At 44.4% G+C, this 17,232-nt stretch overlaps 1 protein-coding gene across 2 annotated transcripts; it reads right to left on the bottom strand.

Moving 5' to 3' along the window:
* Positions 1-2,619: 2,619 nt before the first annotated feature.
* heg1 (heart development protein with EGF-like domains 1) lies at positions 2,620-15,398 on the bottom strand. Of its 2 annotated transcripts, none has more exons than XM_070976647.1 (14): positions 14,950-15,398; positions 8,208-9,327; positions 6,961-7,451; positions 6,349-6,462; positions 6,131-6,253; positions 5,948-6,051; positions 5,786-5,841; positions 5,378-5,538; positions 4,896-5,030; positions 4,727-4,769; positions 4,593-4,630; positions 4,399-4,486; positions 4,096-4,273; positions 2,620-3,942 (listed from the first exon to the last, which is right to left on the bottom strand). In XM_070976647.1, the coding sequence occupies exons 1-14, from the start codon at positions 15,221-15,223 to the stop codon at positions 3,799-3,801; spliced, it is 3,069 nt and encodes a 1,022-aa protein (XP_070832748.1). In that variant the 5' UTR covers positions 15,224-15,398; the 3' UTR covers positions 2,620-3,798. The 2 variants fall into 2 exon arrangements, with proteins under 2 accessions (XP_070832748.1, XP_070832747.1); XM_070976646.1 differs by having other exon boundaries at positions 6,961-7,453; positions 8,204-9,327; positions 14,950-15,349.
* Positions 15,399-17,232: the final 1,834 nt, after the last annotated feature.

Consider the following 17,232-nt stretch of genomic DNA (forward strand, 5'->3'; position numbering starts at 1 on the left):
CCCTCGGAGTGCCCTGCGCCACGCGTCTTATGTGTCCCTGCAGGTAGTGGAAGGTGGAAAAGCTAGATAACATCATTATACACAGACAGCCCAAGATATGTACTTTGACAATGACGACGCAAATGCTGCTTGCAAGGTGCAGTTCATCAATCTGACATCCAATCCATGTACTGTTGATTTCAGTCAACGCCTTGGAGGATCGGACTAACATATCAGCAACACTCACAGCACTGCTGATGGAAAAAAAGGGCCCATCAAGAAACACAGCAATGTAGATGACAGGCCTGATGTTCTTCTTCAGCCAGACCGAAAGAGCTCGCCGTGAAGGGACGATCTGGACGTAGTAGTAGAAGTTCAGCCAAACAGAGCACGTCATGCTGTTGTGCACATAGCACAGAAACGTCATCCACAGAACAATTATCAATTCAAAGCTTCGATTTTGCTTCACCACACCGTAGATTACGACCATTGAGACAGAATAAATAATTGAGCACCAGACAAGAAGTCCCAGTAGCATCTTTAAAGGCTGCTTGAGTCTTCGTCTGTTGGACGGTGGGAAGATCAAGCACCACGCATAGAAGATGTTTGCAGCGAGGTTGAAGCAGATGAGAGGACCATTGACTGCTAAGAAAGCCTGCTCGTCCGGTTCAGCGTATTGATGTTCCATTGGTGGTTTAGAAAAGTCAGAATATCAGGCGGAAGCTGTGCCTCTGTGTGTGTGCTCGTGTCTTTCCAGCCTTAGACTGCACGAGACCTTATAGGGACACAGGAAACAAATGGAAATGGACCAGAGCGGCCAATAGTCAGAGCAGTCAGAACAGAAAATCATTATGTAAACGACTGAATCCGCAAAGGAAGGAATATCAATGTAGCATATGTTTCTGACATGCACCTTACCCGATAACATGTATGTGGAACGCCGCACAGTCATGTTAGTCATCATTTTCCAGTTTTAGAAATAGCATTGTGTTGCTCTCTGGGGGTTGCTGGGGGTTGGGATCCTGACATGCAGACCAAAAACAAAATCATAGACCTGTTTTGGACACAATACTCATGCAAAGTTTACTAAATTTGAGGCTTTTTGCATATTTCATTACGCAGATATGCTACATTAAAAATCTTTTCCCTGTGCCCTGAACGGCATTCAGCTTCAGCCTTTTGTTTATACAGCATCTAGAAAGAAAGAAAAAACAGCAGAGAAACAAATAATATGGTGGAGATATTCAGATTACAGGCCTGTCATTGTCACTTGTCAACACAGTGAATCTGTTGAAATATAATTCATGTTTTTCCCTTTAAAACATCATCCCTCATTAATGTTATTGTGCTTACAATGTTTGCCCTTTTGCCTTCTTCTCTGCTGCTCACTCTTTTATTACTACATGTGGATCTGAAAGAATCCATGGATTTGACTTACTGTAACTGAGCGAGTTCCTTCAGTATCTACCATCAGTCAAATAATGGTATATTTAGGAAGACGCCATCCAAATTTTAGATATTTATATTATTTATTTTTTCCTGTTTAGGTAAACTTTTCCAGTGTAACTGGGGCTTGGAGCTTATCCAAGTATGCACTGGGCCTTCAAAGTACCCAAAGTAGTGGTGAGCTATATGTTGCTTAGCCAATAACTACACATCCCTATAGGAAAGCAACTTCAATGGACCAGAGCACATGTAAAAACTTTATCCATATAGAATATCTTTGTCTTACAAATTAGGGGAATGTTTTTGCATCTCTTGAATATGGAACTGATGCTGCTGTATATTAACAACTAGGAAGTACCAGTGTACTGTGCAGAAGGGACACCAAAGACAAATTATTCTAATGTGGACAAGATGGTACCACTGACGCAAAGTCCAGAGACAACGTGCACACATAAGAAAAACACGGATCTGTTTTAGATAATGTAGATATGTACAGGGCTGCACGGTGGCGCAGCAGGTAGTGCGCGTGCCTCACAGCAAGAAGGTCGCAGGACCCAATTCCCGGGTCGGACCTTTCTGTGTGAAGTTTGCATGTTCTTCCCGTGCATGTGTGGGATCTCTCCGGGTACTCCGGCTTCCTCCCACAGACCAAAAACATGCTCATTAGGTTGATTGGTGACTCTAAATTGCCCCTAGGTGTGAGTGTGAGTGTGAATGGTTGTGTGTATGTGCCCTGCGATCGGCTGGCAACCGGTCCAGGGTGTACCCCGTCTCTCGCCAGTTGACAGCCAAAATAGGCTCCAGCCCCCCTGCGACCCCGAAAGGGATAAGCGGCATAGAAAATGGATGGATAGATATGTACATTTTGTTTAAATCACACAGATTGCTTTCATTTTTATGCTGCAGTTACACATCCCTCCTGATTTTAAAAAGACTTTAAACAACATCCAGCTGTAAGCACTGACTGCTATAAGTGGGATTTAAAAATGTAAACTAAAACATGAACATTATTTGTTTCAAAAGTATATTTTATTGTTCTGTTCTTGTTGCTCTGTGTGGCATTAAGTGTGCAACACATTCAATTTTGTGGGAGCAACTGAAAGCTGTATAAATTCAGGCTCGAACTGTACAAATTGTGTTGATTATAAAGTAAAATAAAAAAAAAAAACCTAAAAAAAAGACTCAGAGAAAAATTGTGGCGCAATTTTTTTTTATTTAAATAAGCACATCTGACTAAAACGCCAGAATCCACAGATCATATGAACACACAGAAAGAAAACACAAAAAAATGATTCTCCATGTCAGAAACTGCAAACTAATTATGATACATCTTTACATTCAAGCACTCACTGACAGCTATGATCCTTCTGGGATACAGATAATTACTCCTCGCACGCATACACACACCTCACACACACCAACACTTCAGACACGCGCTCTCTCTCACACACAGACAGACACATACACACTTAAGGCCACAGATCTACCCCTCTTTAGTCCGTCAGTGTGCTTGCATGAGATGTCCATTATGCTACGTGTCAAGGACGTGGACATACGGGGAATAAATAAACGTTGGCATCAAAATTCGTTCCTCAGTTTCTTTTGGCATAAAACCGAACTTTGTGCATCCTTCAGTGGTTTGTTGATGTTTCCTACTTTATATGCAGACTATTAGCAGAAATGGATTATTTTCAAATCACAGCAGTGGCACGCACATTTTATTTTAGATTTCAGCACTGTAAGGACCATTTCAGTGTTTCTGCACGCTCCAGCCCATTCGCTGCACATCACATGCACTTTACATCACTGCCATTTTTTTCCCGCCTTCCTGACTTTGAGCAACACTGATTGACTTCAATCAACAATTCACATTCATTTCTGTGGGTGAGTCTGCTTTTCTCTATCATTGTGCATTAATGCAGACATTTCGAGCAAACCTGCACTGCATTACCAGACAGCAGCAACGCATCAGCAGATATGCTGCATGTTTATGATGCGTGGATCACGCACGTTTCAAGCGCCTGCAAACTGTCTGTAAAAACACATCAGGGACTCTTCAGCGCGACTGCAGCAATGTGACGCCTGAGCTGAAGTAAACGAGCTGAGACATGCAGAAACGCTGAAACGTCCACACAAGAGCCCTCGCAGGAAACATTTTACTTGCAAAAATGTGCACTTTCATGACATGCATGCACGCACACACACGCACACACATATTTTCATACTGTAGTTAGCATGCAGCCCTGAATGCAGATGGGCCCACACATTAGAATGGACACTTTGACAGAAAACCATCGTGACACATCAGTATAAGAGATGGTACGTTTCTGTATGTGTGTGCGTGTGTGTGTGTGTTCGTTCAAGGTGGAGCATTTAGAAGTAGTCTCTTCGTCGTGAGTCGTCACTGATGAAGGAGGGGTTCCACTGGGCGGGGTAGATACACGAGTGGCGAGAACCCGGCAGGCCGGTGAACGGGTACAGGCCGTTTCTCTCCAGGTCTGAGTTACGCAACGCAGGCTGGAGGAAAGAGCACAGAAAGAGAGAAAATGTATCAGATGTGTTTAATTAACAGGCTCCTTTTGTCTAATATAGTGACTTATCAGTTGTGTCCAAACAATGAGGACAAGTGGAGCGGATAGGAGACAAAACGGATGCTGCATGTCTACTTACCGAGTAGTAAATGTCGGTCATCTGCAGCAGGTTCTTGGTGCTGCCGTTCTCCTGCATCTCTATGGTCTCCCTGCCCCACTCCATGGATATGCGGTTACTTTTGGGGAAGTCTGCGTACGGGGACATCTGCAGGTCTCCACTCTTGAAGATGATCTTGTTAATGTCGTTCTTGTCTTTCCTTGGAGATGAGACATTTTCAACAAGTTAAACCTTTGCTGAACTGATCCTTTAAGTTACTTAAAAAAAGAGAACTGCATTGTAAACCGAGCGTAGTTTTTGTGCTAACAGTAGCAGCAGTCATACTTGCAACAGGTGACAATGAGAGCGATGATGAGGATGAGGAGCACAGCGCCCCCTGCAGGTGACACCACAACTGCAATCAGCTTGTAAACTGCAAAGTCAAACAAGATGTTAAATGCTAAGCTTTAATGTCGAATTTGTGACTTAAGTTAACAAAAAAAGTTTGTCCTGTTGAGGATTTTTTAGGGAAAACTTACAATTTCCACAGTTGAATCCTCCAAATCCAAACATGCACCTGAAAAGCAGAAACACAACCTGCAGTGAGAATGTGCTCTTAAATCTCTCAGTGTTACTGGATTCATCCGGAGACGAAAAAAAGTGTTGAACTTACGGAACACAGGTGCCGTTTTCCAGCTTGTAGCCGTCCCCACATTCTGAAACACATCCAATTGCACAGTTTGATAAAGAGTTAGAAAGCTAATGTTGTTTTGCTAATATTCTGTGTTCCTTAATTTCAAGCACCACACGCACTCACAGTGAAGCAGCTGACACACACTCACCTAAGCAGGACAGGTCTTCTGGGTTGTGTTTGTAGTATCCTTGAAGACACTGACAGTGGGCGGTGCCGCTGCTGTCTGCGCAGGTGGAGCGCTCAGTGTCACACTGAGTCTTCTGGGCCACACACAGACTTTCCACTGCAACACAGAGAGGACACAAACAGCCGTGAGTACAGCTACACAGGAATCTGACCACGGCTTGGACCACATGGCTAGTCCTATGTAAAACTGTGACTGAATATGTCAGCTCAAGCTCATCATCCTCTTTTTGAATTCTGTGCAATATTGTCTCAAATGCATCACGGCACTAGTCACGATGAAGCTATTTATGGCTAAATTGTGCCCTCTGGTGGCTGTAAACATACTAACAGCTACTTTTGGTGATCCGCCCTCACTTAAAATAGTAAACACTGTATTAAACTTAGCTAAAATGAGTAGAAATACACATGATAGTGTTCATTATGATAACTGGCTGCTGCGTTTACCGTGATAGGTGAGCTGGTGGTGCAGGACCATCCGACAGTGGGCCAGCGAGGAGCTGCAGTTGCTGAGAGACATCTGGATGCTGTTGTAGACCTCAGCACTCGTCACATTAGTGGAGATGGAAAACATGTTGACAGCTGAGATACGAACCCCGTCCTCTTCTCTGTGGACAGAGAGCCCAGAGATCAATACAGAGGATAAAATGGCCATGCTGCATCATCATCATTGCGATCCCAACAAAAACTAATTTTCCAAATAGATAACTATTGAAAGTATCTGACACGGTAGATTTACACTAATGAAGGCCAAATTCTGCTACAGTAAATTTCTAAGCACCTTTTTCCTGATGTGATTTTGACAGCATAACAAGAAATTACAGAAAATTTGAAAAAGTGATGGCAAGAACTTACTTCTTACTCAGCAGTGAGCGGCTGTAACCTCGGAGGACTGACAAAGAAGCATTGAGCTGAGGAGGAGGCAGGAAGAGAGTGTGTGTCAGACATAAACAGACATAAGCCCGATGGAGATTTTCTCAGCAATGAGACGATGCAGTGATGTTTACTGCGTCTCACCAGCTGAATGATCTCTCTCTGGATCTCATGCACGGTGCTGCTCTTGAAGATAGTGGGGTCATGAGGCAGCCTGTTGACGCTGAAAGTCCCCAGAAACGTCTTTGCTGTGGAGGAAAAAAAATATTATTAAGAAGCACTTTCATCATCTGTGACTAGATTATAGGTAGAAATTTAAGGTTTTACCTCTGGTGCAGGTGCGTCCGTCCTCCAGGTCGAAGCCGAGCGGACATGCACAGCTGAAGGAGCCTCGGGTGTTCACACACCTGGACCCGACGGGGCAGGGGTCCCTCTCACACTCATCCATATCTGAACACATGCGGGTTACAATATTACTATTGTTATTACAATATGAATACTAACCTGAAGCTATCAGAATGTCAGGGAGAAGAGGAGAAACTCACCCTGGTTGCAGGTTTGTCCTGTCCACGCCTGCTGACAGTGGCAGGTGTACTGATGCTCTTTATCGCTCACACACATCCCCCCGTTCATGCAAGGGTTTGACACGCAGGGGTTTCCTGGAGTTCAGAGAGGGGAGCGGGCGTTTTAAAAATGAGAGATGAAACTGATCCCTTAAAAACAGTGTAATCATTCGGCACATGCAGTGGTTTCACGCCGAAAATCATTTGGTCTCACCAATCCTAATGGCAGTTATTTATAGCGCATATTTCAGTTTAACTGCAGGATTTTTCTATTTTTGTGAAAGGTGTGCTTTTTGCATCATTCTCAGTGCTGCTCTCATACAATCGACTAAAAAGGTCAGTGCAGTATAATAAGCATCATAAGTTGCACATGAGAGGAATTTGTGCATCACTATCACCTTCTTCAGTGTTATTCTTTTTTCTTTTTTGTTGCTATAAACTGAAATCTGTTACACTGCCAATCATTTTTTGTGCATTCTCAGTCTAACTTTATACCTTATAATGGCCTAAAGAACAACATTTACATCCACATCCGCTGAAAGCCGCATGCCAAGCATTGCTAGTTAAAATGATGGAAGCATGTAAACCACTGACTCGGTGGTGGAGGAGGTGCCTTGGTGGATCTGACATCAGTGGGTGATGTCGTCACCACCGGCTCTGTGGTTCCTCTGTCTGTCTGCGTCCCGGTGGTCCGCAGAGGCTCCGTACTCTCGGTTGGGGTGCTGTGGGTGTAGGTGGTGGTGATGTGCTGACTATGAGCTGTGGTGATTCCCAGAGTGCCCGTGCTCGTTTCTATCTGCAGGGTGGTGGCGTTTGGGGTGTTAGCCATGCCCGTCGAGGGCCCCTGGGTTTGGCTGGATGACGTGCGGTGGGTTGGGTGCGCTGCACTGGTCTGCAGGGCCAGGGTGGAGGCTGTGGTGGAGGGAGGAGTGTACGGGATGGTGGCCGCGGTAGGCGATCCTGGAGCAGAGCTGCTGGTGGTGCTACTGAACCTGGAGGATGAGGATGAGGGTAGGGGGGATGTGGTAGCGGCGGTGGTGGTGGAGGCAGGGGCTTTGGAAGTGTTTTCCTCTGTTACATGTGGTCTGTTAAAGAGAAAATAAATCAATCCAGACTGACAAGAACTCAAACGAGAACTATTTTCATTAGAAAATGATGTCCTCATTTAGAATTTGATGCCAGCAGTTTTCCACTTCGCCTCAGTCCATCTGAAATGAGCTCAGAGAAGGCGGCAGCTCTCTGGATCTGGTTCATACTCAGCTTCATTTGTGGATGCAGCCATGAACTGTGCTCACAGACGACGGGTTTTGGAAGAGTTCTGAGCACACGCAGTGATGTCCACTACAGAATCGTGTCTGTTCTCAAAGCAGCGGCCTGAACATCACAGCCAGCCAGTGTTGGTTTTGGGCCTTGTCCCTTGTGTTTTTTAACATCATGTACTGCAGACAGTGAAATCCCCAAATTCTTCGCAATGTACATAGAGAAAACAAATCCTTAATTTGTTGCACTATTTGGCAGCACAGAGTGTCACAGACTAATGAACCTCTCCCCATCTTTACTTCAGAAACACTTGGCCTCTCCGGGAGCCTCTTTTTATACCCAGTCAAGTTACTCACCTGTTACCAGTTAACCCAATTAACTGTGAGATGATCCACCAGCTGTTTCCTTTTGTTGCCACTGATAAAAGATTTTTGTAACATGTTGCTGGCATCAAATAGTAAATGAGGATATCATTTTCTAAAACAGTTTCAACATTTGACATGTTGACTTTGTGCTATTTTCAATTAAATCAATTAATAACCATTAATTAAGCACAACCTTCAGTAAACAATAAAAGGTACCTTTCTGTGACGGTGACAGGTGTGGTGGTGAGGAAGACCTCTGTAACCAGCACTGGAGTGTTTGTTAGAGAGTTGCCCAGGTCAGATGTACTGCTGCTGACTGTGGGGGGTCCTGTGGTCAGACCAAACCCCACGCTTTGCTCGCTGGTCTGGGATGAAACCCCCTCAGTGCCCTCCTGGTTCTGAGTGCTGGAGCTGTGGACTCCAGTGGAGGACTCAGTGGAGGTTCCAACACTAGACCCCAGTCGCTGGTCTGTCCCTGAGGTGTATGTGGGACCCTCTGCGGGTGAGGTTACGGGAGGTATGGAGGAAACAGACACTTCAGATTGGTCAGTGCTGGGCTCTGTCACTCTTAGAGGTGGTGTTGAGTCTGAGGTCTCCTCTGATGTTGAGGCGTGTTGATGCTGGGTGGCATTAGCTTGTCTGTTGAAAGTCTGGGTTCCTGTGGGGCCCCCTGGGCCGCCAGTCTCTGAAGACATCCCACTGAAGGAGTGGGTCATATGCTGGTCCGTGGTGTCCCCGCTCTCAGTCCTGGTGGACGGAGCACTGTGGGTGTAGTCCTCAGTCTCTGTAGCGCTGGAAGAAACACCCCAGGTAGAGGGGTTCTGATGGGACCTGGACTCCTCTGTAAAGGCATAGGAGGTGCTGTTGCTGGAGGAGGAGGTGACAGACAGCAGGGTCCTCTCCCCTGCTCGGCTGATGGTGGTGGACGTGTAGGTGCTGTCAGTGTGGACGGCTGTGTGGGTCATCGAGGATGAAGCATCACCTTGTCGGAGGGTGGTGTCTGGGCTGTCCTGGGGAAGCCTGGCCTCCTCTGTCAACATCCAGGGACTAGCCTGCTGGGACACAGCAGGAGAGGCGTCTGACATCTGGTCTGTGTTAACCTTCCAGGTCCTCCAGTCGCTGCTGCTGCTGCTGCTGCTGCTGCTGCTGCTGCCGCTGCTGCTGCTGCTGCCGCTGCTGCTGCTGCTGCTGCTGCCGCTGCTGCTGCTGCTGCCGGCGGCGGCGGCAGCAGCAGCGGTGGCTATAACAAGGGTGGAGGTGAGTGGCTCAGTCGATAGACTTACGGCCTCTAGTGGCCTGCTGCTTGTTTCTGTCAAGGTTTGAGTCTGCTCAGTTTCTATGGAGAAAGAAAAAAAGAACATTATCAAGTCTAGCTTTTCTTTGTGATTTCGAACAGCAGCAGTATAATATTAGAAGCTTTTAGTAAATGAGGGTGGATGTTTCCTACAGAATGTTATCTCACAGCATTACTGCTTAAACAGTTGGTTGATTGACAGAATCTTTTAAAAGCTGTTTAAGCATTTTATCAAGCTAAGATACCAAGAATGTCATCAAGACTTCTGAGATACGAGGATTTGCTGCTTTTCTATCTGTTTTACATCACGGTAAGCAGAATCATTTTTGACAGTTTGTTGAACACATGGGAACTTGTGACGGCATTCTGACTATTTTCCCACACTTTACAGACTAAACAATAATCCATCAACTGAAAAAAATAAGCAGACTAATCACAAAATGAAAACAATCTTTTATGGCAGCCCTAACCAACAGATTAATTGTCAAAACAACTGTTAGCTGTGGCCTTTCACAGTATATTGATGACTCCACTACTCTTAATGCCTCGGCTGACCTTCAGTTCTTCAAGAAAACAATATTCATTATGTTATTATTAGTGCTGGCAAAATTATCGTGTTATTAACCCGTTAACACAAATCAATTTTAACGGCGTCATTTTTTTTTATCGCGAGATTAACGCTGTTTGTGACCTTGTGAACTTGTAGTTTTTTATAAGCTGTGGCCACTGCTAGTAACATAAGAAAACCTACAGGATCCGATTGTAAACCGGAAACAAAAAAATAGGCACGCCCCACGCACGTGCTTGGTCTTGTCTGCTCGCTAGCTGTAAAAGAGTAGGCTACCAGTTTGTGTGGACGTCAAGCGCGAAACGCCGAAATGGATGCGAACAAGATTCTGAATGGAAGGTTTAGTTTCAAAAAGTTGCCAGGTGGGTCGACTGACAAGACCAAAGTTACCTGTGTGTATTGTTGGTGTGAACTGAATTATCACCATAGCACATCCAGTCTGAAATCCCACTTGATGGCCAAACACACGGCGAATGCGAATTCTCTGCTGCCTCCTTGTCAAAACCAGGCGACAATGGATGGCTTTCGACCGAGGCATATGGATACCGCAACTAAGAACAAGCTTACTGCAGCCATAGCCAAGTAATGTTCATTCTTTCTGGAAAGAAACAAGAGGCTGGGTTGATAAGCCTCTGGTGAATAAACAGAAGAGCAGTATAGTTTGACTGCTTGTATGTTCAGAGGAAACCTAAGAAAGGAAAGTTTAAGCCATGGTTTAACTGCACTATAGGCTGAGTCCTAGTTTACAATGATGTGCACATTGTAACTTTATCTTGTATCACCCTGTTTTGATCCCTTAGAAAGGGTTGTTGAAGGGGCTTTTTGGTAACCAAGTATTTATTTTTTTTGAGTTAAATTGTGTGGGATTTTGCTTCAAATGTGAATGACTGCTCAAAGTGAGGATGTTAGTATGAAATATAACACTACACATTGTTTTCAATAAACATTTGCACAAAGCAAGCCTATCCACTTTTCCATGTTGATATGAATATTAAAATGATAATTCAAGAGACTTTTAGAATAGATAAAAATGTGCGATTAATTGCAAGTTAACTATGACATTCATGAGATTAATCGCGATTAAATATTTCAATCGATTGACAGCACTAGTTATTATATGTTTCTCTCTCCTTTGCATTACAAACTGCTACTACTGCAGCTCACTTCCATCTGTGGCCACCAGAGGGGGCTCACCAGCCTGTGCACAGGCTGCAGAAAGGCAGAAGATGCTGTCAGAAGTGTTGCTTGCTGCAGGGGCAACGATTTTGGGTGGAGAACAATTGGCAACGGGGCTCGTCTGCTCTAACAAAGGCATGAGGTCCTAAATATGGCGGTGACTGTCTCCGCTGGGAATCAGCCATTTCCTTCCTAAAGCTGAGTGAGCACAAGGCACAGGCAGAACAGTGTCACCATGGATCTGGGTGTGTTTTCATGTTCAGTGTCTGTGGAGAGGGTTTCTTTCTTTTTTTTTTTTTTTTTTGCCTGGCTCAAAGTTGTTGTTAAGTCATAAAAAAAACACCCAAACAGAACCAGAAGTGAAGTGTCAAGAAAGAATGTAGCTACAGGGACAGGGATTATTGTTTTAATGCTGTGTTTTCAGCAGATTGCCTTTGACAGCTGACAGTAGAGACAGGCAGGAACCACGCAGAGAGGTCAACCTACACTGCAATTACATTAGACAAGGCCTCTGGAACTCCCCCAAAACATTTTTTTTTATTACTTTAAAGCCATCTTTTTGGGCCCCTTGGCAGTGGAGCAAGCCGTAAACACAGTATTGACACAGCATCATCTTTTAAATTTATATGGCAAACATTTCTACACATCCAGTAGACCACAGGTAACATTAGCATTCATGTTTCTGGCCACCTGATTATCATAAGTCCAATATTTACTTTCCTTTCATCTCCACGCTCCGTTACGTGCACTAAGTAGCTTTTTAACTTTGCTCCCCTGTCATCTGATGCCTTATGGCTGACACTGAGAAGTACATGCTGCAGGTGCAGTTATACTAATGGGTGTGAAAGTGTCCAGATAAGCTGTGTGTTTGCTGCTGCCATGCTTCATCAGACTGCTCCACTATTTGCTGCAAGCCAGGCCACATCAGTCTTAAGAAACCTTAAGTGCTCCCAATTACACAAGACAGGAAAAGCTACGTAGCTGCTAGCATATGAAGTCACTTGAAATGCCCATCCCTAATCAAAACAATGAGCTGAAAGACGCTAAAATGCACCATAGAGCTGAGGAGAAGGGTGTTAATTCTCTGCAGGTTGATTGCTGTGAGGGATCCTTTTCACATTACACAGTCATATCCACTGTGCAGCTTTAAATGACACAGTGAGCATCCAAGGGGCTGAACAGAAGCGGCAAAATATCAAGTGTACGTGAGAAAATAAACTCACACCCAAGTCTGCAGGGCACGTCTGTGTGAGGTCTTTCTCTGGCCTAGAGAGGTTTTTTTCTCTGCCTGTCAATGATGCTGCGCTGTCTGACAGACGGTCGTCTGGCCGGCCTCCAGACAGCCCAGGACCGGAACGAGAGAAGTCCACTGAGGATGAGCGTTGGCGCTGGACGGCATCCCGACCGCCAACACGCAGCGACCAGCAGCCACCATCCAAAACCGGCGGAGGGGAGAGTTCAGCTGCAGAACAGCCCGTCCACTGAGAGTCTGAGGGGAGAACTGGGCCACTGCACTCTAATTCTCTCTCTCCCTCACTTCCTCTGCATGTGTCTATCTCATTTTATTATTTTCTCTCTCTGGATGCAGTCTGGGCAACAAAACTCAGACTGGAACGCGGTGCTGGCAGCGAGTGGCGGACACTCCCAGATTCTCTGCTGTTTGTCTCTCAACTGTTAACATGGCTGTCAGTGTCGTCCTCTCACATCTGCTACGCTTCAGAAACTCTGCGGCCTGCATGTTAACTTCGGCAAGTGCAGCGCGTTTAGCATATTAATGAGCACGGCGGTGGTGTGACGCAGCAGCGTTTGATGTTTTAGTGCCAGCAGATCATATTGGTCATTGACCACATGCTGTGAGCTGATTCAGATCCAGAGCTCAGTGTGTGGGTTTGTCACCAGATGACTGTGATCTGAAGACCTGGTTCAGGACAGGAAAGGTGAATCTGGGGAAGGAGAGTGAATCATTTCCACTGCATCACAACTGCTCTTTGCCTTTGAGCAAAGCATTTTGCCCTCGCGTTGTTTCTGCAGAATGATACTGGGCAGCTCCCAGTGTGAATGAGTCAAGTATGACAGAAACCAAACACAAATCTCACTGGACAAAAATTTTAAAAAGTTATCACTGACGTCACCATCAAAGCTTGAAAAAGTACCAGGACCTCAGTAAAACGGTCAGATTCATGCATACTAAACTTTGTGTATTTAGAATTCAGGCTCAATTTGGGTTTAAATGCAGAAGCCAGCAACACAAAACATCATAATCTGGATGGCAAACTGTCGCACTGGTAGGAGAGCAGCAGTAATAATGGTAACATATTAACAGTAAGAGACGTCTCTTGCTGCAGTTGCATTGGAAGCAAACTCTAATAAAGGTCTGATGCTGGACACTTTTATTGGTGTCCTGCTTGCCAGTGGTTGGACGGCTCCACCATCGTGATTAGACATCGCCAACTATTCTGAACTCAATTAATCGTTTCTGTTATTTTTCAAGAAAAATCTGCTGGTTCCAGCTCCTTAAATATCAGGATTTGCTGATTTTCTTTGTCATAAATGAAGAGCATTTGGGTTTTTTTGGGCTGCTGGTTGGACAAAAGGAGCTGTCTGAAGATGTCACTTTGGGCTCTTTGAAAATCCTTCATTCACACAATTTAAACCTCTTCTCTCTGTCTGAGGTTTAGGTTTTGCAGTATTCTGCTTCCAGCACTGCAGCACTGCACCGAAACCCTCAATATGAAGGATAAAAACATTAACTAGACTGCTGCTGGCTCTCCTATAAACATACATCTATTAGCTGAAGCTCATGATTCTTCCACTATTTCCTCTTTAATTGCTTTGAGCTGATGGTGCAGGTGGACAGCAGGTGCAATCCACAAGTACAGGCCACATGGGTGACTGTGGCTTCTGCTCAAACCAACACTGCCGTCTCTGAAAAGCAACGGCTCGACCAGCACACCTTCCCAACACCTGCATGAGCTTCCGAACAAATGTCAAGACTTTTTCTGGCAACAACGACGCCTCTGCTTCATCAGCACCACAAGTCAAATTCAAAAGAAGTGAGGAGGCTTATCAGATGTGATATTTCCCTCATGTTAGGCGTCATCCGACAGAATGAATGGGTCTGACCAGATAAAGCAGTGAAACACATTTTACGGGTTAAGTATAATTCCTTAAAGGTGTGTCGAATGTCCCTTAAGGGGTCAGAAAAGTATTCGATCTATCTGTCTATTGAAATGGTTTAACTAAAAGAGCTCATAGTATGAGCCTTAAAAACACTTTTATACTGAAGCAGAGCTGAATTAGCTCATTGTTTGACCATTAAATTCTTTAAATTCCTTCAATTTTTAACCAAAAATGCCAAAAATGTACCAGTTCCAGCATCACAATGCATGTAAATAGTTTCTTGTTTTCTGTCTTCTATGATACTAAATGGAGTACTGGTGGCCATTGGGAACACTGGGGAACTATTTCTGAGAATTTAAAGAGCAAGGGAGGAATAATAAAGAGGTAAATCTACATTAAAAAATAACTTATACTGACGCACACACACACAAAGCAATGCACTTGTTTCGTTGTGTCTCAGGATGCATCCCAGCAGCAGAGATTTCACTTCAGCTATCTTTTTCATTCATATTTCAAGGCGTTACCACACAGCAGGAGAGCCTCACTTTGGATATATAAAGTTGTAATTATAATTGCTATTCCACGCAAGATGCTGAGATAGCTGCTGGGTTTCTATTGTACCCTCCAGCCAGAGCTCGTTTTAACGGGGTGGAAATGGAAAGTGGACATTTATAGAGCCATAACTTCGCGGGGAAAAGAGGCTCTCAGACGGGATAATTTGGGTAAATGAAGCCAAGTGAACTAACTTCAGTCAGTGTGTGAACACTTGCCCCTGCAGGCCTCGGTGACAGTGATCTTACCGAAGTTTCCAGCAGCTGCAGTGTGTGTTTCTGCAGAGTGTGTGAGCAGGATGTTCCTCTGTGATGGTGATAAACTCTCGCTGGAGGATGAAGTTGAAGTTGCATTGTTTTCCGAGCCGTTCAGTTCATCTGTGGCGCTTGAGTAATACAATCCTGCCGTTACCGAATCCGTGCTGTTGTTAGTGGGGGTCCCTGCCCCGAGGGGCCCCGGCAGACCCAGCAGGAGGACCGACAGAGACAAACCGAGGACGTGATTCAAAAACCACGTTTCCATGATTTTCAACAGCCCGAAACGGTCGCCGATAGTTTCCGTGAAGTCGAATAGAGGCCGGGGAGTCTCCCGGGGACACCATGAGAGGAGCGCTGCTGCTACTGATGAAGTTTCATAAGAAATGAATAAATCCTGAAGGAGGTCCGGAGGAGGTCCGCTGCTCCGACGGCGGGGAACGGAAGATAACAGAGCGGAGGCAGCAGCCTGTTATCAGAGCGGAGGAGCCCGGGCTCCTCCTCCTCCTCCTCCTGCTGCTGCTGCTGCTAACACACACACACACACACACACACACACACACACACACACACACACACACACACACACACACACACACACACACACACACACACAGGTTTTCACTCAGCCTTTGCTGCCTTCAGGTGTTATCGGAAGTCCGGCAGTTCAAAAAAAAAAAAAAAAAAAAAAAGGCAATGTTTTTTCAGCCACGAGAGACTGATGAAAGCTTTGAGACAAATCAAACAACGCTTCGCTTCACTGCTCTGCTCCATCACCGCCATTAAAAATAGTCAAATTAGGAATCACATCGTTGAACAACTCCAAATTTCAGGCTAAGCTCATTAAGCAGTACCATAATAAAGACACAGTTATGACACTAACTTTTCATTATGATCTGTCCCATTAATTAAAAAAAAGCATAATTTTGATTGTGACCTGAAAAAAATGGCTGGTGAGACACAATGAGTGCCTTAGGTTACTGAAATACAAATATAACTATTATATTTTGTAACCTGGGAACAGATGCCTGTAATGTTCAGATCATAGTTGTATTTTTTTAGATTAATATAAAATTTTATTGATATAGTAGTGGAAGTTAAAGCTCCACCTTTACCAGCCTCAGCATTAAAGTGATGTGCATATTAATACACCAATAACTATCATGCAATATTATAATGAAATTGGCCATTCTGCACATTCATAATTTTACTTTTGACCTTTATTACAATACTTCAAATGCAGGACTATTACCTGCAACAGAGTATTTCTCTACTGTATTGCTACTTTAACTTAAAGTCTGAGTACTTCTTCCAATATTGCAAAAGCACAAAGACCCTCAAGTGTATTTCATTAACACTTCTGACATGTCAAGGCAGCAGACTCAGATTTTACAGTTATACGCTGTGCACTGCATCCTTCAGCCGACCCATCCAGAGCTTTGTCTCCCGACTGACGACTGTGAACAGAAACAGCTCGACTCCAGAGAGGCACCAGGCAATTTTCTCAGCACTAACACAGTCATCTAAACATTGATGAGGAAACAAAGTACCAGCCTCTTTACAGATTATCACCTGCCTGTTGAAGCTCTGACAACAAAATGCTAAGAGGAAGTGGTTTTCACTTTGCTGCTGTTGATCTGCTGCATCAGTGACTCTTCAATGCCTGACATGCAGCCTATTCACCCAGATTACATGACCTTTTGGAATACAGGCGATGATGTTCAGCACGTTTAACAAATCAAACGCTGTCTTCAAATGACCTCTTATTTTGAGCAATTAGCTGATCTGACGTTCTTTGTCGTACATCTGTCTCACAAAACTTATTTTCTTAACAAGATGGCAGTGATTTTTAACAGGAGAGAGGTTCACATTTATGTAGAAAACTGATTTAACCCACTTTTTTTTTTTTAGGCACAGCATCTTTTCCTCTTGACATCGGACACCACTGGTCTGATTGTGAAGAATTCACCTTCGGCACTGCATGTCAATAAGCACAGATTTGTCTGATGGGTGTGCCATAATTTAAAGTCTGAACAACATAACATCACATCATGTCTTTCTTGCGAGAAGCTTGCTGCATTATTTATGTAAAACACTGTTCACTTTTGTTATTTTTCTTAAAACCACTTGACGCTTGAGCTTATTTTACCACCTGATCTTGGTTATATATTCTCCTGTAAAACATTTAATTGTAAAGAAATGACTTTGATTTTCTTCTGAGTCTGATTGACATTGCAGATGCCAGTAGGGAATATGAGAATTTACATCTGGACGAAC

The sequence above is a fragment of the Chaetodon trifascialis genome, chromosome 12 (genome assembly GCF_039877785.1).
Source record: "Chaetodon trifascialis isolate fChaTrf1 chromosome 12, fChaTrf1.hap1, whole genome shotgun sequence".
Taxonomy (NCBI): domain Eukaryota; kingdom Metazoa; phylum Chordata; class Actinopteri; order Chaetodontiformes; family Chaetodontidae; genus Chaetodon; species Chaetodon trifascialis.